General features: G+C 39.3%; 3 protein-coding genes across 4 annotated transcripts; 1 reads left to right on the top strand and 2 right to left on the bottom strand.

Annotated features, from left to right (window-relative positions):
• Window positions 1–1,059: 1,059 nt before the first annotated feature.
• On the bottom strand, window positions 1,060–3,929 carry LOC145238969 (uncharacterized). The gene is made up of 2 exons (XM_080102265.1): window positions 3,240–3,929; window positions 1,060–2,999 (listed from the first exon to the last, which is right to left on the bottom strand). The coding sequence occupies exons 1-2, from the start codon at window positions 3,911–3,913 to the stop codon at window positions 1,538–1,540; spliced, it is 2,136 nt and encodes a 711-aa protein (XP_079958391.1). The 5' UTR covers window positions 3,914–3,929; the 3' UTR covers window positions 1,060–1,537.
• A 1,030-nt stretch (window positions 3,930–4,959) lies between these two features.
• Window positions 4,960–10,880, top strand: LOC145239455 (uncharacterized). The gene is made up of 4 exons (XM_080102776.1): window positions 4,960–9,371; window positions 9,524–9,595; window positions 9,653–9,727; window positions 9,844–10,880. The coding sequence occupies exons 1-4, from the start codon at window positions 9,362–9,364 to the stop codon at window positions 10,740–10,742; spliced, it is 1,056 nt and encodes a 351-aa protein (XP_079958902.1). The 5' UTR covers window positions 4,960–9,361; the 3' UTR covers window positions 10,743–10,880.
• A 1,926-nt stretch (window positions 10,881–12,806) lies between these two features.
• LOC145239438 (synaptic vesicular amine transporter-like) lies at window positions 12,807–21,823 on the bottom strand. Of its 2 annotated transcripts, none has more exons than XM_080102758.1 (9): window positions 21,449–21,823; window positions 20,672–20,986; window positions 20,144–20,320; window positions 19,470–19,606; window positions 18,985–19,141; window positions 17,316–17,463; window positions 16,740–16,906; window positions 16,542–16,675; window positions 12,807–12,956 (listed from the first exon to the last, which is right to left on the bottom strand). In XM_080102758.1, exons 1-9 carry the CDS (start codon window positions 21,555–21,557, stop codon window positions 12,858–12,860), a joined length of 1,443 nt encoding a protein of 480 aa, XP_079958884.1. In that variant the 5' UTR covers window positions 21,558–21,823; the 3' UTR covers window positions 12,807–12,857. The 2 variants fall into 2 exon arrangements, with proteins under 2 accessions (XP_079958884.1, XP_079958883.1); XM_080102757.1 differs by lacking the exon at window positions 12,807–12,956 and adding an exon at window positions 15,881–16,033.
• Window positions 21,824–22,325: the final 502 nt, after the last annotated feature.

Below are 22,325 nucleotides of genomic sequence, written 5' to 3' on the forward strand. Positions count from 1 at the left end.
GTAAGCCCTGTTGCAACACAGCACTCCAACTCATCAAGCCGGGTCATTTGACTGCCATCGATTGTTCCGTCACAAGACTGTTCCCGCACTTTGGCTCTGATAAAGTCGCTGATATTGATGTTAACGGGGAGATCCCCTAGTGCGCTACTGAGGCTCAAAGTCAAAACCAAAACCACTGAATTAAACATTTGCTTATCGTGCAACAATCCAGCCAAGGATACAGAAATGCCAACTGTTAACACAGAGACAATTACCCGGTGACTAGTTTCCAACTGTTTAAAAACTTCAAATGAGACGATGTCTATAGACCTCTTATATTCTATGCTATAAATCAACCCGGGCAGATGCTATTTGCGAATATCTTGCTGTTTATGTGGAATAGTCGTGTTGTTATTCACCGCTATGTACGGGACGGCGTGTTGTGACGAGCACTGTGCTAAAGTCTCGTAGTCTCGCATTAAACACTAACAGACATCGAAAGTTATAAACAGATGTCCAACACTTTTAGAAAACAATCGCGTATTTTATCCGCTTTACTTGGAAATCAAATGTATTTTTATAGTAGCAATTTGCATTTTGATGTAGTGACTCATTGCTTGTTAGTCTCTTGTGCATTTGAGTGATGTCAGTTTCATTTTTGTCTTTGGATTCTATTATCGAAGTTATCTCAATCTGACCTCAGACGGATAACTGCCATAATCTTAAATTAAATGTCAGTTGTTGGAACTAAACAAACTTTAAATAGATAAAGTGTATCGCCTGCCATGTTTGCTCTGGTATGACCTGGTTAGTTTATTGGAATTGAAGTTTGTTTAAAATAAATGAGGTGTTTGTTTAAAATAAATGAGGTGTTTGTTTGTACAACGAGTGTATCCAATTAATTATCCAGGGTCCGCAATCAAATAGTTTGGTGGTTCCTGTTTAATTTATAAACAACCGAATCTTTTTTAAATATACCGTTTTTATCGTATGTATCATGTCGCTTGGTTGATTGTTTTGAGAATGAGATGCTACCAGGGATTAACCCTGACTACAATCACAAACGTTTACACATTTTCAGTAAACGCAAAGTTTTTATTACGCCTCAATCAAGTGACACAGCATTACGCTAACATAACGCGGCTCAACGTGCATTGAAGACAACTTAAAAAATCGCGGTTTAAAGACAACCACACACTTCCCGCATGAACCATGCAGACTAAACACGTGTTGTACACAATTAGAATTTGCCGCATCATTGGAATTGTAATTTCTAACTCCCAGTAAACGTCAAAGACAACGCATTAAATTTGCATTGCTAATTTCATCGGCCACATGTTGATCATTAACGTGATGAGTTTAAGGACGTTTTCGTTTCTCGTTTCTGCTCGTAGATCCAAATTGGTTGTTTCGGGCTGGAAGAGATATTCGATTTCGAACCGGTTTTAGGCTTTATGGTCTGGCGCAGAACTAAAGTTGGGTGCTTACAATATTAAAGCGATAGAATACAAAATAAATAATAAAAATGCGTCTGTGCAAAAAAGTGCATGACTTGTAACTAAATTGCTTGCGTTCGGGTTGGCGAAATCATTTCCTCGTTAATGTTGTCCATGACCGAGAGGAAAAGATGATCAGCGTTCGCGTCGATCACAAACGATCGAAATATCGAGTCGTCTCTCGCCAAATCGCCCTCTCTTCCCTTCTTCTTTCGTTTCTTGCCGAGTTCGGACACAACATCTGTATCTCCGGTTTCGTTGCTTTTCGAGTTTGGCAACTCCGTGCTGGAGTACTTCTGAGTCGAGTTGAAAACCGAATTGTCCGTGCTATCCACTTTGATCTGTGAGATGCCTCCGAAAGATGTGATTTCTGATGTCGTTGAACTTTTCTTCCGGTCTCCACTGAGTGTCGGGAATGACGACAAGCGGCGACGCCCATGATACGCCACCCGCCTGCAGCACAAGCCAAGCGTGTCCGTGCACGTGAGCAGTCCGGTTGTCTTGGCAACGCTGTGCACAATCTTACGAACAGCTTTGCGGAATTCAACGTTGCGGGCGTTGTAGATGAAGAAATTCCACAAACTGTTGCAGGCGACCAACATGAAGACGCTGAACTCGACCGCGATTACAACCGTCGCTTTGTCGATTTCAAGTTTCCTAGGTACGCTTGGGTGAATATAGGGAATAAAGAAAGTGGCGACCAGGACCACGATGACTGGCAGGAGGCTAAGAGTGAATGCTCCCACCATCAGAATAAGTGTCCTCGCCAGTCTGTTTTCAACTGACCTCATTTTGCCGGATGCTGATGAAGTTTTGGTGATATTGCGTCGTACCTTGCCGTGCTTGCGGGTGTAGCAATACGTTGCAGTGCTGACAATCCACATAATAACCACGGGAATCGCGAACGCAACAGCGTAGATCACCAGAGAGTCACGGCCAGCCAACGAAGTAAAAAACGACACCACAAGAAAATAGTTCAAAGTCGGTACAAAGGTCGGCAGTGAAGCAAAGATGAGAGCGACCAGCCACACAACCAAGCATAGTTTGATGGCGAGCGTGCGTGCTTTGTCTTTGCGATACCGCAGTGGCCGACGTACCGCCACCAAGCGGTCAAAACCGGCGATAGTGAGACTGTATATCGAAACAGTGAGAGATGTGGTGGTGATGAAACCGACGAACTTCAAGTATTCCCGGTTAATCAAGGGAGCGAGATAATACCGATCTGAGGAGATGATTTCATGTACGGTTTCCGTGGATGGAGTAACGTTGACATACGCAGGCAAGCCGGAGTCGTAAGGAGTGAGCGGGGTGCGGGCGACCATCCAGAGACTCACAATAAATGTTGGGAAGAGAATGATGCCGACGAGAAGGTCTCCAACCGCCAGTGATATTTTGTAAATTCCCTGACTGTGACGTAGATCGGGGTTTGTGAGGAAGACACACATCACTATGACGTTGACAGTGGTGATGACGAGTGCAAGTATGACGCACACCGCGAATATAATGCCGATGTTGACTTTGCACCTGTGAGAAGTTTTTGACAGCTTAATAGTATGCTAACTGGACATTAAGTTGTGATAAATGGCTGAAAAGTAAGATCTTTCAACGACTTTTTTCGGTTCAGCTGTTTAGAAACATTTAATGCTATATGTCTTTTCAAAGATTATTTAAGACCGAGGTATTACCATTTTATACCACATTGTTTCACTATTGTCACTAGGTGCTGAGTTATAAGTCTTTTTCGAACACTTTTTCGCCACCTACCGAGTATTAACGAGCATCCACGCTGAAATTTGTTCCGCCCTGATCGAATCGTCATCAAAACCTCCCCACACGAAGTCGCAAGTCGGAATCTCTATCGACTTGATTTCCTGGTACTTCGTCTTGTCTCCAGTCTCGTACAAGGCAACTTGCAGACACGGATCTTGTAATTCTTCTTGATTGAAGCGAAGTAATTTCACTTCTTCAACCAACGACTTCCAATGTGGTATCAGTGGTGAAACAGTTTGTATCGCGTTGAAACGATACGACGGTTTGTTTTCGACAATTTTTTTCACCTTGGTGTAGCAATTTAACACAAGTTGTTGGGAGTCGCAGAAATGGTCGTAGACGTTTCTCGCAAACTGGTTGAAGCTAAAAGTGCGGCGTTGACATTCATCGTTAAACTGCGGGCATTTCCACGACTGTAAAGTGTTAAGATAGCGAGTCAAGTAGGCTCTCGGGTAAGCCCAACGCGACTCGAAAACTTTCACAGTTTCATTGCAGCATTCCAGTTCCCTCTGTCTACTGCCTAAGTAGAGGCCAGGAACATAAACACATGGAATCTGTTCAGCAAGTTCATTGGTATTGTTCTGTTGTAACTTGAAGTCTTCCTTCACTGTTTGGTTTCCACTTATACTTCCAAATAAAAAACAAACCAGCAAAAATACTGAAATCATTGTCACTGTTTCATATGTTGTCCTGCCGAAAACAGAAAATAAAATAATAAAATTTTAAATGGCGATACAAACTGTAAGCACAGCAAAAAATATTTTAAAAATATCGTGAGGCTAACTTCACACAACTTTTACACCCTAAACTTGAGGCAAACGTCTGTTGTCTATTATTCAGTAATTTATTTTACTGTACTTGCATCAGCGATTGCAACACGTTAACAGCGTAATGCCACGAGTGCAGAACATTAATAAATTGGAAGCGATAATTTCTCTCGTTTTATGAGCATGGTTTAGTTTAATAGTGCAAATATGACTCATGAAAAACTTAATTTCAATGGTGACTCAACGGTAATATGCAGATCAGTTCCCATATTTAAACCACCACAAATAATAGTTCGGGATTTGAATCAACAGGACGAAACATTACAACAAACTCGCGATGTAACAACTGACGAATCACAGCCGCGTTTTAACTCTGACGTCATCACGATCGTGATGTTACAAACTCGCTTAAAGTCACATCGGTTCAAGTAAAACTGGTAACTTATGTAAGAAATAATATTGGCTGTTTCACATAAGTACTAAGTAAAAGTTAATTTGCATTTACAAAGCATCCGGCAGTTTTGAAATGCCTAAAACACTTATTGTATAATGCTTATCGATACCATATGTTTACTTTGAAGCCTTTTTACATGAGCGAATCGTATCGTTGATGCGCATTGTGTGACGTCACGATTTCGATTCGCTATAGCGTAAAATTACATGGTTGCCGAACCGAATCGCATTCAAGGTTTTCAGCTTTGCGCAAAAACGATATGGTGGTCATTGTAAAGTGATATACAAACATAAGGCCGGATAATTGTTAATTTTAAAGTATTTTTAGACTTTTAGTCTATTCTTCCGAAAAAATCTGAATTAATTTGTGTGCAGCAGTTGTTTGCGTCGAGTTTAGACACACCAAATGTATGAATTTGTTTATTGTGAACAGTTAAACCCTCAGGAATAGTTGGAAGAAATATTCAAAGTGTATAGATCACCTTGACTTCATTGTCCAATAGTAATAAGTGCTGATTTCTAAGTTGTACGTACTAAATCTGTTTTACATTTCCAGGCCATGTAGCACATTAAAAAAATTCTTTATATGACTGTACAAATCTATTAAATTTATTTCATTAGAGTCTATTGTGGCTTATATGTATAAAAAAACGACTAATTTGTATAAATTTGCACCAGTTGGACGAAAAACTCGATTAAATATGTAACTTGGTGTATGGAACGTTCGTTCAGTATTAGCTACAAATTTCCCCGTTATTTTCGGCACCAAATTAAACAAACAACATATGGTTTCAAGTTGACGTAATTGTTCACAAAAGAGTTCTCCTAAGCGTATTGGCGCCTAAGCGTATTCAAACCACCTGTGCCGAGCGCATCGAGAAGAAATTCATTTGCTTCTAAAACTCTTTACACTCGACTTTTAACGTACAGTTTACTAAGGCATTTTGTCAACAGCTAATTAAACACTACAATCAATGCGTTTTAATTACCAGGGTTCCGTTTTTGAAAAGTCAATAGCAACTGGTTTTCCCTGTGTCTCCTTAAACTGCATCTGCCTTTGTATAGTTAATTTGCGTTTTCTACTTTAAATAGAAATTGTTGCTGATCTGTAATCGTGAGTTGAAAAGTTGGGAGAAATGATCGTCACTTAAGGATGTCCTGCTGACATGCAGGAATTCGTGACTTATAGCGGAGATTAGAATCATCGTTACTAGCACGTGGCAGCCAAGTTTCGTTAACTATTTCCCTGCTTTGTCACAATACAAAGTTGTTTATATGCGCAGACTGTGTGACTGTGGCAAACAATTTAGTTTGTAAATGTTCACGAAGTTACCTTGCACCACACCAAATACTTCGTTTCAAAGGCTAATGTCACTATGCTTGGGCGTTTTCTTCGTTTTTTTTAGACTGAAGAACGATTTTTGTTACTCTATTTGATGGTGAAGAATTATAGCTAAAAAAGACTTGCAAAAAACATTAAGACTTGTAGGATTTATACTTGCAACAAATTCAGGGCAACATCGTCTGCTTTATGCCTGACATAAACTCTGACTGTTTCTTTTGCTGTAGGCTTCAATTCTTTTAAACTGTGTAAGTGACAAAACTGCTTTTTGCAGTTCCATGTGACTAAGAACAAAGTAACCGTATAAACTTACTCATTTTATTTTTTGCTTGTTTTATTTTGATGAAATTGGTGGAATCTATAACATATTACACAACCGAACCATATTGTTTTCCCCTGTAACTGATTTTTACTTGTTACTGCTGAAGACTTTCTACATATTTGTAAATGCCATTCGTTGCGTTATTTTCCAAGCATCTCGCTGCCAAACGCAATATTGTGCCGCGTCTGCATGATCTTTTACCAAAATATTTGGATTTTTCTCATTGAATCACGATTCTCTGCGTAATGTGTTGGACGAAACTCAACAATCTCAGCTGATGCTTCTTGACGAAACAAAACTTATTGTCATCTGACTATTCGTGCTTAGGCTGATTGTGACTTTACATGTTTAAGTGGTTATTTGATTGAACGAGTGGCCACTATGTGAACTTTTCGTCGCATAATTGTACGTTATGTAAAAGCACTGGCATTACAAGTTGCCTTTGCTATTAACTTAATATTAACTGCAATGAGACTTCGATATTTTACACTGATATATTCAATTAAACGTTGAATTAATGAACAAAGCGTTTGTTACATACATGTTTGTTTTAAACTTTTAAAACGGATGAATGACAAAAAACGTTAAAATAAAAAGTAAAATGGCAATCTAATGTACAAGATATTCCTTCTGTATTTTTAAGAAGCATCTTTGAAAAATATAGCACTTTAAAAACGACCTCTTCAATTGTGCTTTTTCAACATAAAATATTTCGGTCAGGATTTGCTTGTCAACTTAGATTGAACTGTACACCAGGTGACACTAATGAGTCACTTTTATATCAACCTAGTCTGTGCCAAACACAAACGTCCCTTATTTGTATCTGCTAGCTATTAGGAGGTGTCTTCTGAAATTTCTTGCATGCACTTATCCACAGGCTTGCTATCATTCTTACTTTGAAAAGGTTTTTCCAACACAATAAACTCTTGCTGTCAAAAACATCTTATAATGCCGAAACTTGTTAATGACCTTGTCAAACCTTGGTGCTTTGTCCGTTAACGGTATTGAGTGTCAATGCCAGTGTTTATTGATTTTTGCATGCACAAACAAAATAAGCACGATATAAATCAAACCACAACTTTACAATGATAACATTAAGTTGGCGTTACTCGCAGTAACTATGTCAACAAAATAACCCGAAGTATTTACACTTTAGAAAAAACCAAGGGAACTGAGTCTGAGCATTTGGTTGGACTTTTGAAGGTCGTCCATCTTTTCTAGCTCATTTTCGAAATCTTCCGCTTGGTGGAACGCTGATATCGCGTCTTTTAATGCCGCTGTCGCCTCATCTGTGCGTGACAAATGTAGATAGGCAGACCCTAGGTTGTGCAAAGTTGCCCCGTACATCTTTTGCTTTTTGGCCTCGTTCTCCCCAAACTTCGTGCCCATAAATTGAATCGCAGCTCTATTTGTTTCCACCGCCCCCTCATAATCATGCGCGAGTAGTTGTGTCGTTTGCATTGCGTGGTAGGCAGCTATTTTCAGTTCGGGCTTTTTTTCTGTTTCGACGGTTGGTGGTGCATTAATTATTCGGTCTCCTATCGCCAGCATGGAAGCGATCGCATAACTTTTTGTAAATGGGATCATTTTTTCGTTTTCTTTATTTGCCCCCTGTACGCATTCCCTTAACAATGCCATTAACTGAAGGTGGTGTACGGATTGAAAGGGTGTAAATGACGCCCTACTCGCCAGGTTTTCGGCCACTAGAATTAGTACAATGCCATCTACATATTTTTCATCATCTTTTAATTTTTCTGCCAAGGCCAAAACCTCTTCAGAAGTGCTCCCCACTTCGTCCCTTACGATGTCAACAAACTTATTGTATACGGGTCTGGCGAGGTCGTCGCGCCCTGTTACCATTAAACTGACGCAATACCGAAAGAGGAAGTTGGCGTCACGCACAGTAGTCGAGTAGCGGTTCATGCCATCCAGCACTCCGAACGCAAGGTCAAAATCACCCGAAGCAATAAGCTGCGTTGAAATATCTGTTGGCACAAATTTATTTGTTAGTTTGTTGACTTCCGGCGATCTTAAAAGTACGCATGGATTACCTTGGAAAACAATTATTTGTTCAAGTAGGGTTTTCCAGGAAAATTTAAGTCCTTCTTTAAGACTTTCTGCAGACACAAACGCGAAAGTTAATCACTATAATCATCAAAATACTTTTTGGAGAAATTAGTTCCTCCATTACAAAAAAAAAACGAATAACAGATTGATCTTAATTAGTTTCATTTTTTACCTGTTGGCGCGTTGATTGGATGCTGGAACTGAACGGATAGGTTTTCTGCAAGGTTTAATGTAGCGAAGTTAGAATCAGTTTCCTTTGTACGTTAACATGTTGTACCTTGACCCTTTGGTCCGGGAGGACGTTGATTTGTTTGGTTTCGTCGGTCCCTGGGTTCTGGGTCGGGTGATTGGTCAGTTCGGCTCCTACGTCGGTTGTTCGCTCGGTTTCTCGTGGAACTGTTTTCTTGATTGTTGGGTGGTGTATCGTGTTCTCTGCGAAAGTGATCTGGCCATACTTGCCGTGGAGGTGGCGCTGGATCAGACATGGACGTATGCGCTGAAATTCAAGCCGACTTTTCACTTTGAAATGCGTTGTTGTGATCTACGTTTATAAGGCTACTTACAAAATTTATTATCGTCTCCGATTCCAAAACTCTTTCTAAAACAAGAAACATACCAATAATGATTGTGCAGCCACAGTGATTTCAAAGCTTAGCCTAAGCACACAACAAGATTTGCCAATGACGTAAAAGACACGTTTAGAACTTTGGAAAAGATGCTTGCAAATCTAAAAATTAAAAGGTGAAACGGTCCACAACGAAAAACACAAAACAACTCACATTTCGTTGTTCTGTATATAGTAGTAGTTATAAATCCTTTGACCCGCTTCGTTTGCGTCGCTTTCCATCTGACCAGCTTACATCAACATAATAATGAAATCGTAGCTGTAAATGAAAACCTTAGTTTTAAGTCATAAACTTCTGACGTATGTTAAAGTGCAAAACGCGGCTGCTTCCGCACACCATTCGAGAGAGTGGAAAGTTTTACCCCCGTTTTTCATGGTTAGCTTGCCCGACCTTTTTTCTTTGCCTGCCGCAATTTTACAGCGCGGACCTTTGTCTGTGCTGGCTTGTTGCAAAAGGTTACTGCTCCGTTCAAAGTTTGGGCTGCTAGGTGTGTTGCGAGGAACACCGAGACATTTTGCACCGTATACTGAAACAAGAATATGGAAGCATGTGAGTACTTTTTAAAGTCACGTTGCGTGATAATTGTTTCTACTTTATGTTTGAAAGAATTCAAAAGTGTATTTCACAGTCTGTCGTTTTGCATTAATTAAACGTTTACCTGATTGTATTTTAAAACTGCTAATTTTAAACGATATGTTAAGGTTCATCCACTTCCACCCAGGCCAAGGAAGTTTATGAAGCAGAAAATAGCGAAAGTAGCCGAAGCGATACAGGTGCGTTTATTTGCACATTTTTGAGATGTTTTATTGACAAAATTCATGTTTAATCAGAAGCATCAGATGAACCGGTCACGGAAAATGTTCTTCAAAATGCCATAAATCTCGAATTTGCCTTACAGTGGAGAGGTAAGTAAACAAACAATCCGTTGTTACCACATCTACAGTGTTGTCGTAAATGTAAAATTAAATTCAACCTTTGTACTGACAATAATATTTGTCCTATTAAACATTCCGTACCGCAGATCGTTGCGACGAATACATGAAGAACGGGCAACTCGACGAAGCTTTTGGTGTTTTGGATCAAATGCACCGACTCGGTGAGGAGGTCCGTAACGGGGTGTTCCTCTTTAAGCATTGCGTCACTCTGCTTGCAACCAACAGGGAAACCGAATATGATGTTGCCAAGCAACGGCTTCATCAATTATTGCACGACCACATAAAACCGAAATGTTATGAGATGATGTCATTTGCCGTCGATCTCATGGATATCAATAAAAATTATTTTGGCTCTCTCGTAATTTGTGAGATTGCATTTGACATGTTTTTTGCTGAAACCAAACCCTATTTTTCACTTGCCTATGCAGAATCGATTTTGCAACGGATGAAAAACTGCATTAGCAAGTTGGTTAAGAAACACGACGTGACGCAATACTTTTTCACCCGTGTTTTGCTGCCAAAAATGAAAAGCATTAAAAATAGGGCGCTTAGTTTGGAAGGCATTGATTTAACTTACCTGTGTGTGAAACGTGGCTGGCTGACCCATTGTATTGAAGTTTGCGACTCGAATGACGAAACTCGAATTGAAACTTTGCGGGAATGTTTGGATTATATGCGCAGCACCTTAAACGCGGATGTAAACAACTATCAAATATTTGGCACACTGGCAAACAACTTAGGCACTATTTATGTGAAAGTTGGTCTTAACGATGACGCAATTCGTTGCTATGGGGATGCCTTGACGTGTTTCGAAAAGGCCAAAGATTTTGAAGATGAGGGAAAACGGGCAAAATATATCAGAGATACAACCCGAGCTAGAAATGCTGCCCGTGGAGTTTTCCCTGAAAACGATGATGCATTGTTGCGAATCAAAAGGGACTTAGAAAACCTAATGGGTTCCTCCCGACCTTGTATAACCTCTTAAACAAGCGTTGATAAGTCAATTGTAATGGCAAATGTACATGTCTATCTCGTGCATTCCAATCTACACAATCTTGGACTTTCTTAAGAATGTTTATTGTTTTTGATGTGGAATCTTGTTTTTTGTATATTCTTTTTCTTTTGTGTCACATAAAGTTTTCACAAGATAATAAACCTGTATATTAATTCATACAGACTTTCAGACACAGATAGTCAGTGCGCAAGATGGCGACAATAACAAACTTTACTCCGTGAAAGTGCAGGAAGCTATGTGTAAACCCTGTAATTTAATACCAGTTCCTCTCAGAGTTTCGGGTGTTGCAACAGTCCAGCGCTACCGCTGTTTGCTTGCTTAACAAGCTTACCGAAAAACATTTCCTGGAAAGGGAGGCTCGTTCGGTAAAGATTTCGGTTCCTTCTATCACAAAACGATATTACGTCACATCGTTTCTATTCCTTCTGCCTAACGTTTTCCAACTTGGTTTGGACAGTTTTGCTGCAATGGCTTGAAAATCCCGCGTCTCCCCCTATGAGGAGAACTCGCTGTTTAATGTGTGGATCGACGATGCTGCGTGTTATTATGTGCGAAAATGGTTTTCTTGTTAGTTTAATCAGACACAAAATAAACCTACAGATGCAATATGATAATCCTCTCTTATTTAAGAATCATTTTCTGTTTCTGTACCAAAGTAATCATATGTCCCAATTCTCAGCCCAACAGTGTTTGGCGATCATAAATGTTAACGACGTAATTATATTTCCAAGAAAACTACAAAAGCTGCGTAAAATGTAATGTTTAAGCATCGCCTTTTGTCTGTTTCTGTATAGCTTTGGTAATGTTTGTTCGAATCCACATGACTTAGTTTGCTTGCCACTGTGGGTTTGACCAAACAATGTTCATCGATACGGTTTTGGTTCCCTCTACGACCGGAAAGGTAAAATAAAGCCGTTTCTCTTAACACTGGAGGAGGTTCGCGCCTACTTGCGTAACGACTGTGGTATGCTACTGTCATTTCAAAGGTGGCTGGTTATCATGAGACGCAAACAAACAACGCACCCTGTGTTAGCTGCTGGTCAACTCGTTTTACCTCGTATTTAAACGACAAACGGTGCAAACGCGCAGGGCATTTCTGAAGTAAATGTAACATGTTGATTCGTGTTTGTTTTGAAAAGATAATCGGCTATTAGACTTATCAATTTGTGTTACTGTGAAAGGGAACAAGAAAAGTACCGCACTGAAATGAGTCAACAGGTAGTTGTTTTTCATCCAGCGTTGCAAAATCTCTGCTAACTGTTTCGGTTCTCTATTTGGTCGCTTCCTTTTGCAAGGACTGTTTAATGGGAGCCGTGAAAGTCGAGTGGGCTTCACCATCCATCGTGTCTATATTACTTCCGCATAAAATCTAAGCTCTTTCTTTGTCACAAATGACTCTTTGCCCGACGACTTTCCGGTGACTGTAAAACCTTGCTAAGATTTGTCCTTATTTTGATGGGCAATGTCTCAGAAAATAAAATTAACTAAAAGAAATAAAAATTAAGAAATATCCTTGTTTTTGACTTAGTCCTTATTTTAAACAATTACAAGTCAAATTCCTGCTACAAGTGAAAGTAAACCTAGACCTGAGCTGTTGGGAGATGCACAAAGTATTTTCTACCAACAAAGAGTTGCTGGAACGGATTGTTTCTGGCAAAAAATAAGACTGGGGATACGTCATGGCTCGTATAAATGCAAAGATTTGTTCGAAAAAGTTTGTTTCGTTTCGTGTGAAACTTTTCGGTTGTCCTTATATTTGGTTCCATATCGATGGCAACCCTGTTTATTGCGCATGTGTCGAGTTTTTCTCAATGCTCCGGCCATAGAGTGTAAACATCGTGCTTTAATTTAAGAGACTTATATTCATACGGGACTTGTTTCTCACCGCAAACTTCGCGTAATTTTGTTGTATAGTCTCCAGCTGGAGAGCGTTGTGCCACTTGCTAGCTTTGTGGTTTCTTATAAGCTTTGCTAATGTGGTGTTGGTAATTTAGTGTTTGTGAAACGTGTTTAAAATACTTGATTCTAGCGACGATTAGTTTGTATTTCATAATGAATAAAATTGTATTGTAAACGTATGTAGCGTCATTTTCCTTCTTCAAACACATCAGTCATCCGACCATTCGTGCTCTCATCCGATTCTTCGTCCGTCCGAGCAGGCGGCGTGGCGTTGTAAAGTAGAGACTGCAAGATAAGAAACGTAACAATGTACAAACAGAAACTGGAGATTAGACATTAAGATAAAATGTATAATCTCCCAAATACCCCTCACTTAGCGGCTAATGTGTTGTCGACAGTGCTGTGCCTGATATGCGGGTATCAAACCCAGGTTCTCAGCCGATAAGTCCCTCATTAAGTTTATCTGGATCACCATCACAAATTTAGTTTATAAATAGTAAGTTTATCAGTATTAAGTAATAAAGTGGCTATTTGATGAAGTGGAACTGAGCTCTTAAAATTTACAACCATGTTGGACTAAATTAGCATTTCAACTTAATCGGCAGCGCCCACTTATGGACGTTTTGACAATTTAGGTGGTCGGTACGAACTTGAGTCTTGAAACACATTAAATTGCATTTATGTGTGAAAATAAATTATGGATAATCGCACGAGTGAGCTATGGAGTAAAAAGTATGAGAAACACTGCGTTGGACTCTAAAATTTAAACTACTTTCATAGCATTTAGGCTCATTATATACATATACATAATTTTGAACTTCCGTAAATATTAGTTCTAGTTCTTTTTTCTGTTTTTGTTGCTGAGTCCCGACTGTTATTTTTCAACTCATGTGCACATAAAATTGTTTCATGAATGCGCATCACCTGTTATCCATGCTTACACAAGTACGTGGCAGTTTAGCTACTAATAGCTAGTATGCCACTCCCAACAAACGTTTCTGCATTGAGAATAAAACCCACTACACGTAAACCCTGCGAACGATTTTTTGTCAGAGTGCTGTTGCCCAAAGCGTGACACTATTTTTCTCGTTAGTTATATTAGACACACAATAAACCTAAACATATGTAATGATAATCTTTCTTCAAACATCATCAGTTTTTTGTGTATATATCCCAACAGAACGACAGCAGCATACAAAAATATACCTAGAAACGCAAAAGCAATAATCATGTGCGCTTTGCATCACAAATGCAAACGGAAACAATGTTTTGCCTAAAAAAACAATTAAGCCAAAAACTTCAATAGTTCCTTTACAATGGGTGCTGGAACACCGCAAACGAATAGGTTCCACCAAAGTTTTGTTTGGCTTCACTTACCAACATGCTTAAAAATAACTAAAGTTTCGTTTACGATCGATGATGTGAGACGCAGCGGGCGTCGCCTTTTGCACAAGAACGACATTAATGGCAATGCCCAAATGGATAACAAATACTTGTTTTTTAAAAAAAATGACCTCCTCACGCTACGGAGGGTACAATTACCTTGACGGAACAGCATTTCAGGCTCTTGATTGCGTCAAGGTAGCTGGTTTGGAAAAGCCATGTTTTTCTGTTGTGCATTACATACACTACCATCAATTAATAATTCAGCATCGCAACCTAATGCTCTAACTAAGTTACAACTGGTATGCGTTGCTTGCTTGTCCACATCAAATTAACATGTTTTGGAACCTGTTTTAGTTCACGTCCCTTATTGCCCAAAGTTCAACAAACCCCCACCAATAAATAGATTATAATTAGTCCGTTTTTTTCACGTTTCGAGTATATAAAGTTGCTAATTGATAAGGAAAAAATAAGTTGTTACAATGGGAAAACAAGCAAAAAACAAAAGAAAAAAACCCGAGCTAGGTATGCAGCTCAGGGTGCTCTCCTAAAAAATACTTAAATAGTTTAACGGGTTTCTCCCGGCTTGCAGAACCTTTTGGAAATGTATGTCGTGAGCCCACCGTAGTATACCTAGAAACGCAAAAGCATTAAACCTGTGCGCTTCACGGTTGAGGATTATAAATGCAAACGGAGTTAAACATTGTTTGGCCGAGAAAACCCAAAACTTCAATAGTTCCTTTACAATGGGTGCTGGAACACCGCAAACGAATAGGTTCCACCAAAGTTTTGTTTGGCTTCACTTACCAACATGCTTAAAAATAACTAAAGTTTCGTTTACGATCGATGATGTGAGACGCAGCGGGCGTCGCTCTTTGCACAAGAATGACATTTATGGCAATGCCCCAATGGATAACAAATAAATGTTTTAAAAAAATTGACCTCCTCTACGTGCAATAAACTTGGCGGAACAGCATTTCAGGCCCTTGATTGCGTCAAGGCAGCTGGTTTGAAAAACACGGTAGGCCTATGTTTTTCTGTTGTGGGTCACCAACATTTGCTATAACCACAAATGGTATGCTTTGCTTTTTCACATCTAGTTTATCCTTTTCCCTCTTTTATACTTTAATGTTTTGTAATCCATTTTGGATTGTTTTATTGCAGAAAAACGTACAGATTAAACTGCTGAATATAACAGCGGAGTAGCACGGCAAACTGTAAAACGATTAGGAGAAACCCTTGCTACCGCTTGCGACGTGTTATATCTAACACAACGAGGTGCTGCTTTAAACACAGCCTAATGTTAGCCAGTCCAAAGTCTTTCTTTACAAGCGTCATTGTTCGTCCCACCAATACCTCCATACTCATGAATACAAGTAACTTTGTCCTATAATTGTGCTTTAAAAGTGTTCAACGTTTTACAAAGATTGATTAGGGTGGTTGACAGTCTCACATCCAGCTTTTAATATCAAATTAAGCGAATGTTTGTCATTTTTTTAAATGTAGACAAAAAGTGGCAAAGCAACAAAAAAACTGTGAAGAAAATACGTTTATGTGGAAAGGCTTAACTGTATGGTAACAGTAAATAAAACGGAATTAAAATTAAAAATTACTACGGCCCGCTGCGACTTGTGTGATTTTGGTCTTGACCCGTTGACTTAGTGTAACTTCGTAATTACTTGGTTTGAGCAAAACTTTAGTTAGCAATACTATACTGTATTAATGTAAAGCATACGTAAAAACTAAACCCTAAAAAACCCTTTCCTCATCAAACCCTATTATTACAACTCAGGGTGCATGGAGATAATAAATATTAAACGGCGATTAATTTGCAGAGTAAACTGTATAAATCTTACTAATTAAATTTGCAAAAACATTATTTATTTTTCTTCCTCAAACACATCAGTCATCCGACCATTCGTGCTCTCATCCGATTCTTCGTCCGTCCGAGCAGGCGGCGTGGCGTTGTACAATAGAGACTGCAAAATTAGGAACGTAAGATTGAACTTCAAATTAAAGTTGACAACAACTTTGCACAAACACCTCTCGCCCTTATTACCCAAAGATTAACACACACACCCTCCCGCCACCAAATTTTATAACTAATTTGTTTATTTGTATCAAGTAAATAAAGTTACTGAAAGATAAAGATGAAATGAGTTTGCACGAAAACGTGTTTTTTTTCACGGGGTTCGAACCCAGGACTCTCCCGAAGACGAATCCCGATCAGTTTTTTTATGTCTGTATATGGGTCAGGCGCGCCAGACCGTTCGGCCAAGTTCCTGCCCACGAAAACGTGTTAGACCAGACAACACCTCAACCCGGTCGACAGCGCCCACTTCTGGACGTTATGTTACGTTAGGTGGTCGGTACAAACCTTATAGCTATGACTTACACAAAAATTCTCTATCGGAGCAGTGGAATATGAGCACTGCGTCGGACAAAAATTTAGAGATATTATTAAAGCATTTCGGCTCGTTAAATTACCAAAGTTTCTTCTTTTTTCGGTGGATTTCGTAGAAATAAAACGAGCGGCGCGAACAGAAACGTTACGATTGACACAATCCTCATCAACCACGTGAAACCGATCACACTGATAACTGCTCCCGCTACTAAGGGGCCTAAACACACAAAGTTTGTAACACAACTTACAAATTACATGAAATTAGAAAACAACATTCTCACCTATTATAAATGCGATACAGAACGCCACGTCAGCTATGGCGTACACACTCCCATAAACCGGTTTGTGTCTCGTATCAACCAGCGTTGCCATGACAGGGAACATGCTTGTGTCTACCATGGCAACCGCTGAGCCAATCAGCAAGCCCGGACCTATCACCTCCGGTAAACTAAAGAAATATGAATGTGACGATTTTGAATTAAACTGGAAATAATTGTTGGATTTTATTTTATTTTTTTACACTACCACGCGCCTTTGTTTGATACTAGTTGTTGGACTTTAGGGTTTCAACAAAATCGTTATTACATACTAAAACAGCCTTTTTGTATTGCTTTATACACTGTACAACTTTTTGCACTTCATCTAAACAAGTTACCACGGGAAAATTATGAGAAAAGCAAATTAAATTTTTACCGAAGCTTTTGCGACAAACGCTGATTATTTTATTTCAAGTTTACAAGTAACTATAAATTTTACGTTTGGGGCCAATAATCTCTCTCCTAAAAATCTTAAGATTTCTACTTTTACATTTACTTAAATAATGCACTTTTTAGGTTTTCGGTTCCACGTTTTCTCACCTTGTAGCAAGCGGTAGAGTGACACTCCCCACACTCGACATATAAATTCCGATCATGCAGATCGACCACAACGGCGCACGCTGGCAGCAGAGAGCAATTAGGTTAGTCACGATGAGATAAGAGATGCTTTCCGGGAGAAACGCGATTCCTGAAGTTGAAAAACAAGGTATATAAGAACCGCTTGAATTCTGGAAGTTAAATAGAAACTTTGCTGTGGTTCTCGGAGCATCGCTGCTTTACACTGCGGAAAATACGATATTACTTAAGATAGAAACGTTGCGTTTACGAAATATTCTTAAACACTCCTGCCTGGCATACCTTTGTCTAAACCGAATGTGAATAGAATACTTTTACATAAGTATCTATTGTAACACGTCGTTCCCGCATGGCTTTTGTTTTTGTGTAATCAATTTCGTATCTCGCTGTTTTTGTCACATCGTTTTTGCGCTGGCAAGTTGGCAACGACCCTGATTAATAATGCTATGTGGAAGCACTATCGTTGTTGTGGGCGGAACGTCAGATAAATTCTTTGAAGCAACGAGTATTTTGTCTATAACACCGGTTATACGTTAACTTTGTTAAATATGCAACCTGGTGGACAAAACTTGTTTTCAGTCAAGTATTTACTCGTTTATAAGCCGCATGTTGAGGAGTTAAAAATAATGTAAGACGCACGCTGGAATTTTAGGTACTATTGTTTTGTTGTACATATTTCTGTTGTTGCATATAGTAAGTTATAACTATATTTGCCCATATCTGTTAGATACGCAGAACGTATATCGACGTATAATCTGTACATGCATACAAGTTTTAAACCCCAAATAAGTTAAAAAGTTGGAGTGTAGAAATAATATCGGTATAAAATTAAAATGTAAGCCGCCCTCGATTATAAGCCGCACAAACGGCAGCTAAAAAACAATATAAGCCGCGACTTACAATCGAGTAAATACGGTAGTAGAACGGGTGTTGTGTCCCAAAATCGAAATATGCTGAATTAAGCTGTTAAAGTTCAGGGTACCAGGAAGCCAATAAAATTCACCCAACACTTTCGGCGCGTGTTTGAAATCAATATCTGGTGGCAGCGGCAGAAACATTTAAACAAATCATCGCTTTTCAAATGTGATTACTATCGATTTTATTCACCCACCACCGGCCTTGTGTTGACATAAAATATCGATCGGAGATAATACCGGGTTTCGTGGCTCCGTCTCAACGAGTTTTGAAATAACCACGCAACAGCAAAAACTGCTTTTAAACAAGAACCAGAAAGTGTACAATCAATCAGAGAGTAGTAAAATTTTCGGTTGGTTCTGCTAACTTAACCTGCTTTATAACTGGTGGTCAATTTAAGATAGGTCAAAAGTGCGTGTGTTTCTTTTCTCATATCGGTTAATATGTTGTGTCTGACATGTTGGTATCATGTAAGGAGGTTCTTAACCTGTTTTTTAGTTTACGTCCTGAAACTTGTTCCCTATTTACTCGCATTGTTTACGTTTAATCATTATTCATTATTGCATATATATCGCGAAAAAACTTTTATAGTGCTATGGTTGTATCTACTTGAAAGGATTAGATGTGAAGGAGGGAGCTGATATAGCTACGGACACCTAGCTAAACCCTAACACTCGTTGATTTTTTCCACTTTACGATGAACAGCTTTAAACCTCACCTAGCTCCCACTTCTTTGCACACATCGTCTGAATCATCCAGATTGGTTGTCCAGATTCCAACATCCCGATCGTCGTGTTGCCCAACATTATAGTTGCAGCCACAATCGCAATGTAAGGGTCGCATAATAATGTTGCAAGTGGTGTCCCTTCTTCGCCCTGTGATATGTTTTAATGTTCCAATAGGTATAGTTTGACTACTAGAACCTCTCTCCGTACATTAGTTAGTTTGTGAAACGTAAAACCCCAGTTTGCGTTATTTATAAAAACTCACATGGCAAGCTTGAATACATGGACTTAAATTAAAGTAAAATCAGTCGGTAATGTTTTTAAACGAATATACTTTTATTCGTTTTGGTTTTAATATACTTACAAGGACCTGTACGGAGCACTCGACTTTTTATGCAATTTATTATGTGCCACGCTGGTAAATACCAAAAATCTATTGAAATAATGCAACGTCAAGATTTAAATACTTTTTGCTTACCGGAGGGCGCCGTTCAACTTTTAAACTTCTTAGACAGATTTGAATCACGGCGAGCATCACAGCGAAGACAGCGAGTACCAAGAAAACTGCTTCTTTTCCTGCGAGTTGATACACGACGCTGGCGAACACAGGTCCAACTGCAATGCATGGAAAGTTTGTTTCGAGTTGTTGTGTTACGATGGTTTCGGTTAGGTGAACCAGTGGTCGGCAACCGCCGGTCTGCGAGAAGTTCGTTACCGTGCCGTACAATTTTTCAGGTTAAATGCTTTAAAACATGTTGCCCATCTATCCCGAGGATGATAAACTAATTTGGCGTTTTTATTGCCAAAAAATTGTTGTTTTTTGAAGACCGGTCCGACATATAATTTTAGTTTCAAAAACGGTCCGCAGCGCCAAAAAGGTTGCCGACCCCTGAGGTAAAGAACTTAGCGCCATAATTCCATTACAACAATCGCCAAGCCGGAAATAGCTGGGCAATATTAGAACGTTATTAATTCAATAAAGGAAACAATTAGATGAAAATGTTTAACGCGCAGCAGCAACAAAGCAACTACTATGTATTGTTTGAACGATATGTTAAAAATAGTCTTGCTATACATAAAATCAACTAAGTAAATATAGTTTACCACGTGATTAAGCAATGTAACACACGTGACCAGTCACGCTTCACTTACTAAGCACTCCCATAGCGAGTCCTCCCAGCGCAAGTCCGATCGCTCTCACTCTCTCCTCGTCATCTTTGAAACTATCCGCCACCATCCCCATCCCGGCGGTTGAGGAGCAGGCTGATCCGATCCCCTGAAGTGCGCGAGCCACCAGTAGGATCGGATAACTCGTACCGAATGCGAAAACTGAGAAGAAAACGTTTAACACTGTTTGTGTTGTGTTCCTTGTTTTTGCAACAGTGAGATTAGGACGACCAACTTCTCATCTCAACATAGAGTTTTTTCCTACGTATTATTTTAGATTGGACAAACAAATTCAATATTTAACAAATTGGCGAGTAGCCTAAATTAAAAAAAAGAAAACATAGCACTGTGAGCATTTAGGTAAGTTTAGTTGTTGATTTGTCTTCGCTCAGTTACATTGTGCTTTACCTCAAATCGTTTTTGCATTAGGAAGAAACCCCATGTATTACGGCTTCAGTGGAATCACCTAATCTTTGCCACTCAGGACTTTCATGCAAACTCACACTCACTCACTGGTTGCTGACGTAAAGATGATGACGTAACCAACAAACATCGGCACGTTAAATCCGATGATGTCTGTGATCGGTCCAACCGCGATGTTTGTGAGAATTTGAACAAGCGGTTTCGACGCGAACAGGATTCCGATGTAGAGGTTTTCGCGTGACAAGTAACTTGTTGCGCTGCTCGGAGTACAACCACCGCTAGGGAGAGCTGTTGAGGCGTTTGTCGTCGCTATGGTAACTGTTGCGTTGCTGACTGACTGGGAAACGTTCTCACTTTCCAGCAGCTCGATGTGTTGCTTGAAAAAGTATTCAGGCAAGACCGGAACTGGAAACAAATACAAGCGCCGCTTAAAATACCGATAAAAAACAAAAAAAGAAAGTTTTCTAACTGGGATTAAGCAATCAAGTACAAAAAGTGAACGTTAAAGCTCAGTGCTATTAAGCCTTATTGTGGCTAGGCTGTTTTTAAGCATCAATAGAAAAATTGCAACAACCCTGTTCAAAATCTGAAGTGTTCCAAAGCAAAAAGAAACATTCGTTAAGTGGCAACACCTTCGTACAAGATCAAACACACACCAAGACAGAAAACCTTAAACAAACATGCAATAAATTTGGTACTAAGTTGTCGAAAGTATTTGTAAACTTACGCTGCCAGCGACCTGACCAAAATCAACTAGCAACCCACTTTTGAGGTTAAAAGCATTTTTTAGCTCGTTGGGTCATGTTACGTAAGGTATTTAAAAAACTACTGACGATAATTCATGTTTTCAAATGAATATGTACCGACCTACTGCCGTAAGAAGCATGTTGTCCAACATCAGGGTAGCATATACGATCGTAATTACCCTGGAACTGGATGAGCAACAACTTCCAAGTCTTTCACGTACAAACTGCATTGCACTTCACAAAATACCGACTTAAAACTTTAATTTCACGCATTGGAACCTTCGCTAATAGGATTTGCAAAATTTATGACTGTTTTATATACTGCACGTGTTTAAAAATGCGGTAGAAATTTCTATAATAGACATAATTACAATAGAGTGTGTCTGAGATGTGGTTCACGCTGTTGGAAATCTTCCTTGAAATCTTCGGCCGCTTTTTCGAGAACACAATACTACAATGCACTGCCACTTCCGCTGTTATACATACATCTGTTATACATACATCTGTTATACATACAACCTCGCGTACCAGACTCGCCAAGTACTTTTAACGGGCAACTTGTAATGTCTGCTATGCTTTTTAAGCCTAAAATACTAAAACTCCGAGATTTTGACTTTTATTCATCTGACGTTGCGGATTTGCTGCACAATCTCGTGGCGAAAACAACTTAAACCTTTTATGACCTTTTTGCTACAAGTACGAGTGGCATAGGAAAGAGAGTGCCCGCCCCAGTCAATATCTCGTGTAAATGTCGAGTTATATGGTTTGTGTATATTAGCGTCGATCAATGCGGAGCAGCTGTAGACCGAGACACAACGGTTCCGATAAATTGTCTGTGGCGGTTATAGGGTTAAAATATGAAGAAAAAAAATCAGGGGCCGCCGTCCGTTAATCAAGTCATATCAAGTCAAACTTTAACTACATTTCCACTACATAAAATTTGTCACAGTAAAACGGTTCTTATAAAACAGAATTATACATTGAAATGACAATTTACA

Source organism: Phallusia mammillata, chromosome 7, assembly GCF_965637545.1.
Source record: "Phallusia mammillata chromosome 7, kaPhaMamm4.hap1.1, whole genome shotgun sequence".
Classification (NCBI taxonomy): domain Eukaryota; kingdom Metazoa; phylum Chordata; class Ascidiacea; order Phlebobranchia; family Ascidiidae; genus Phallusia; species Phallusia mammillata.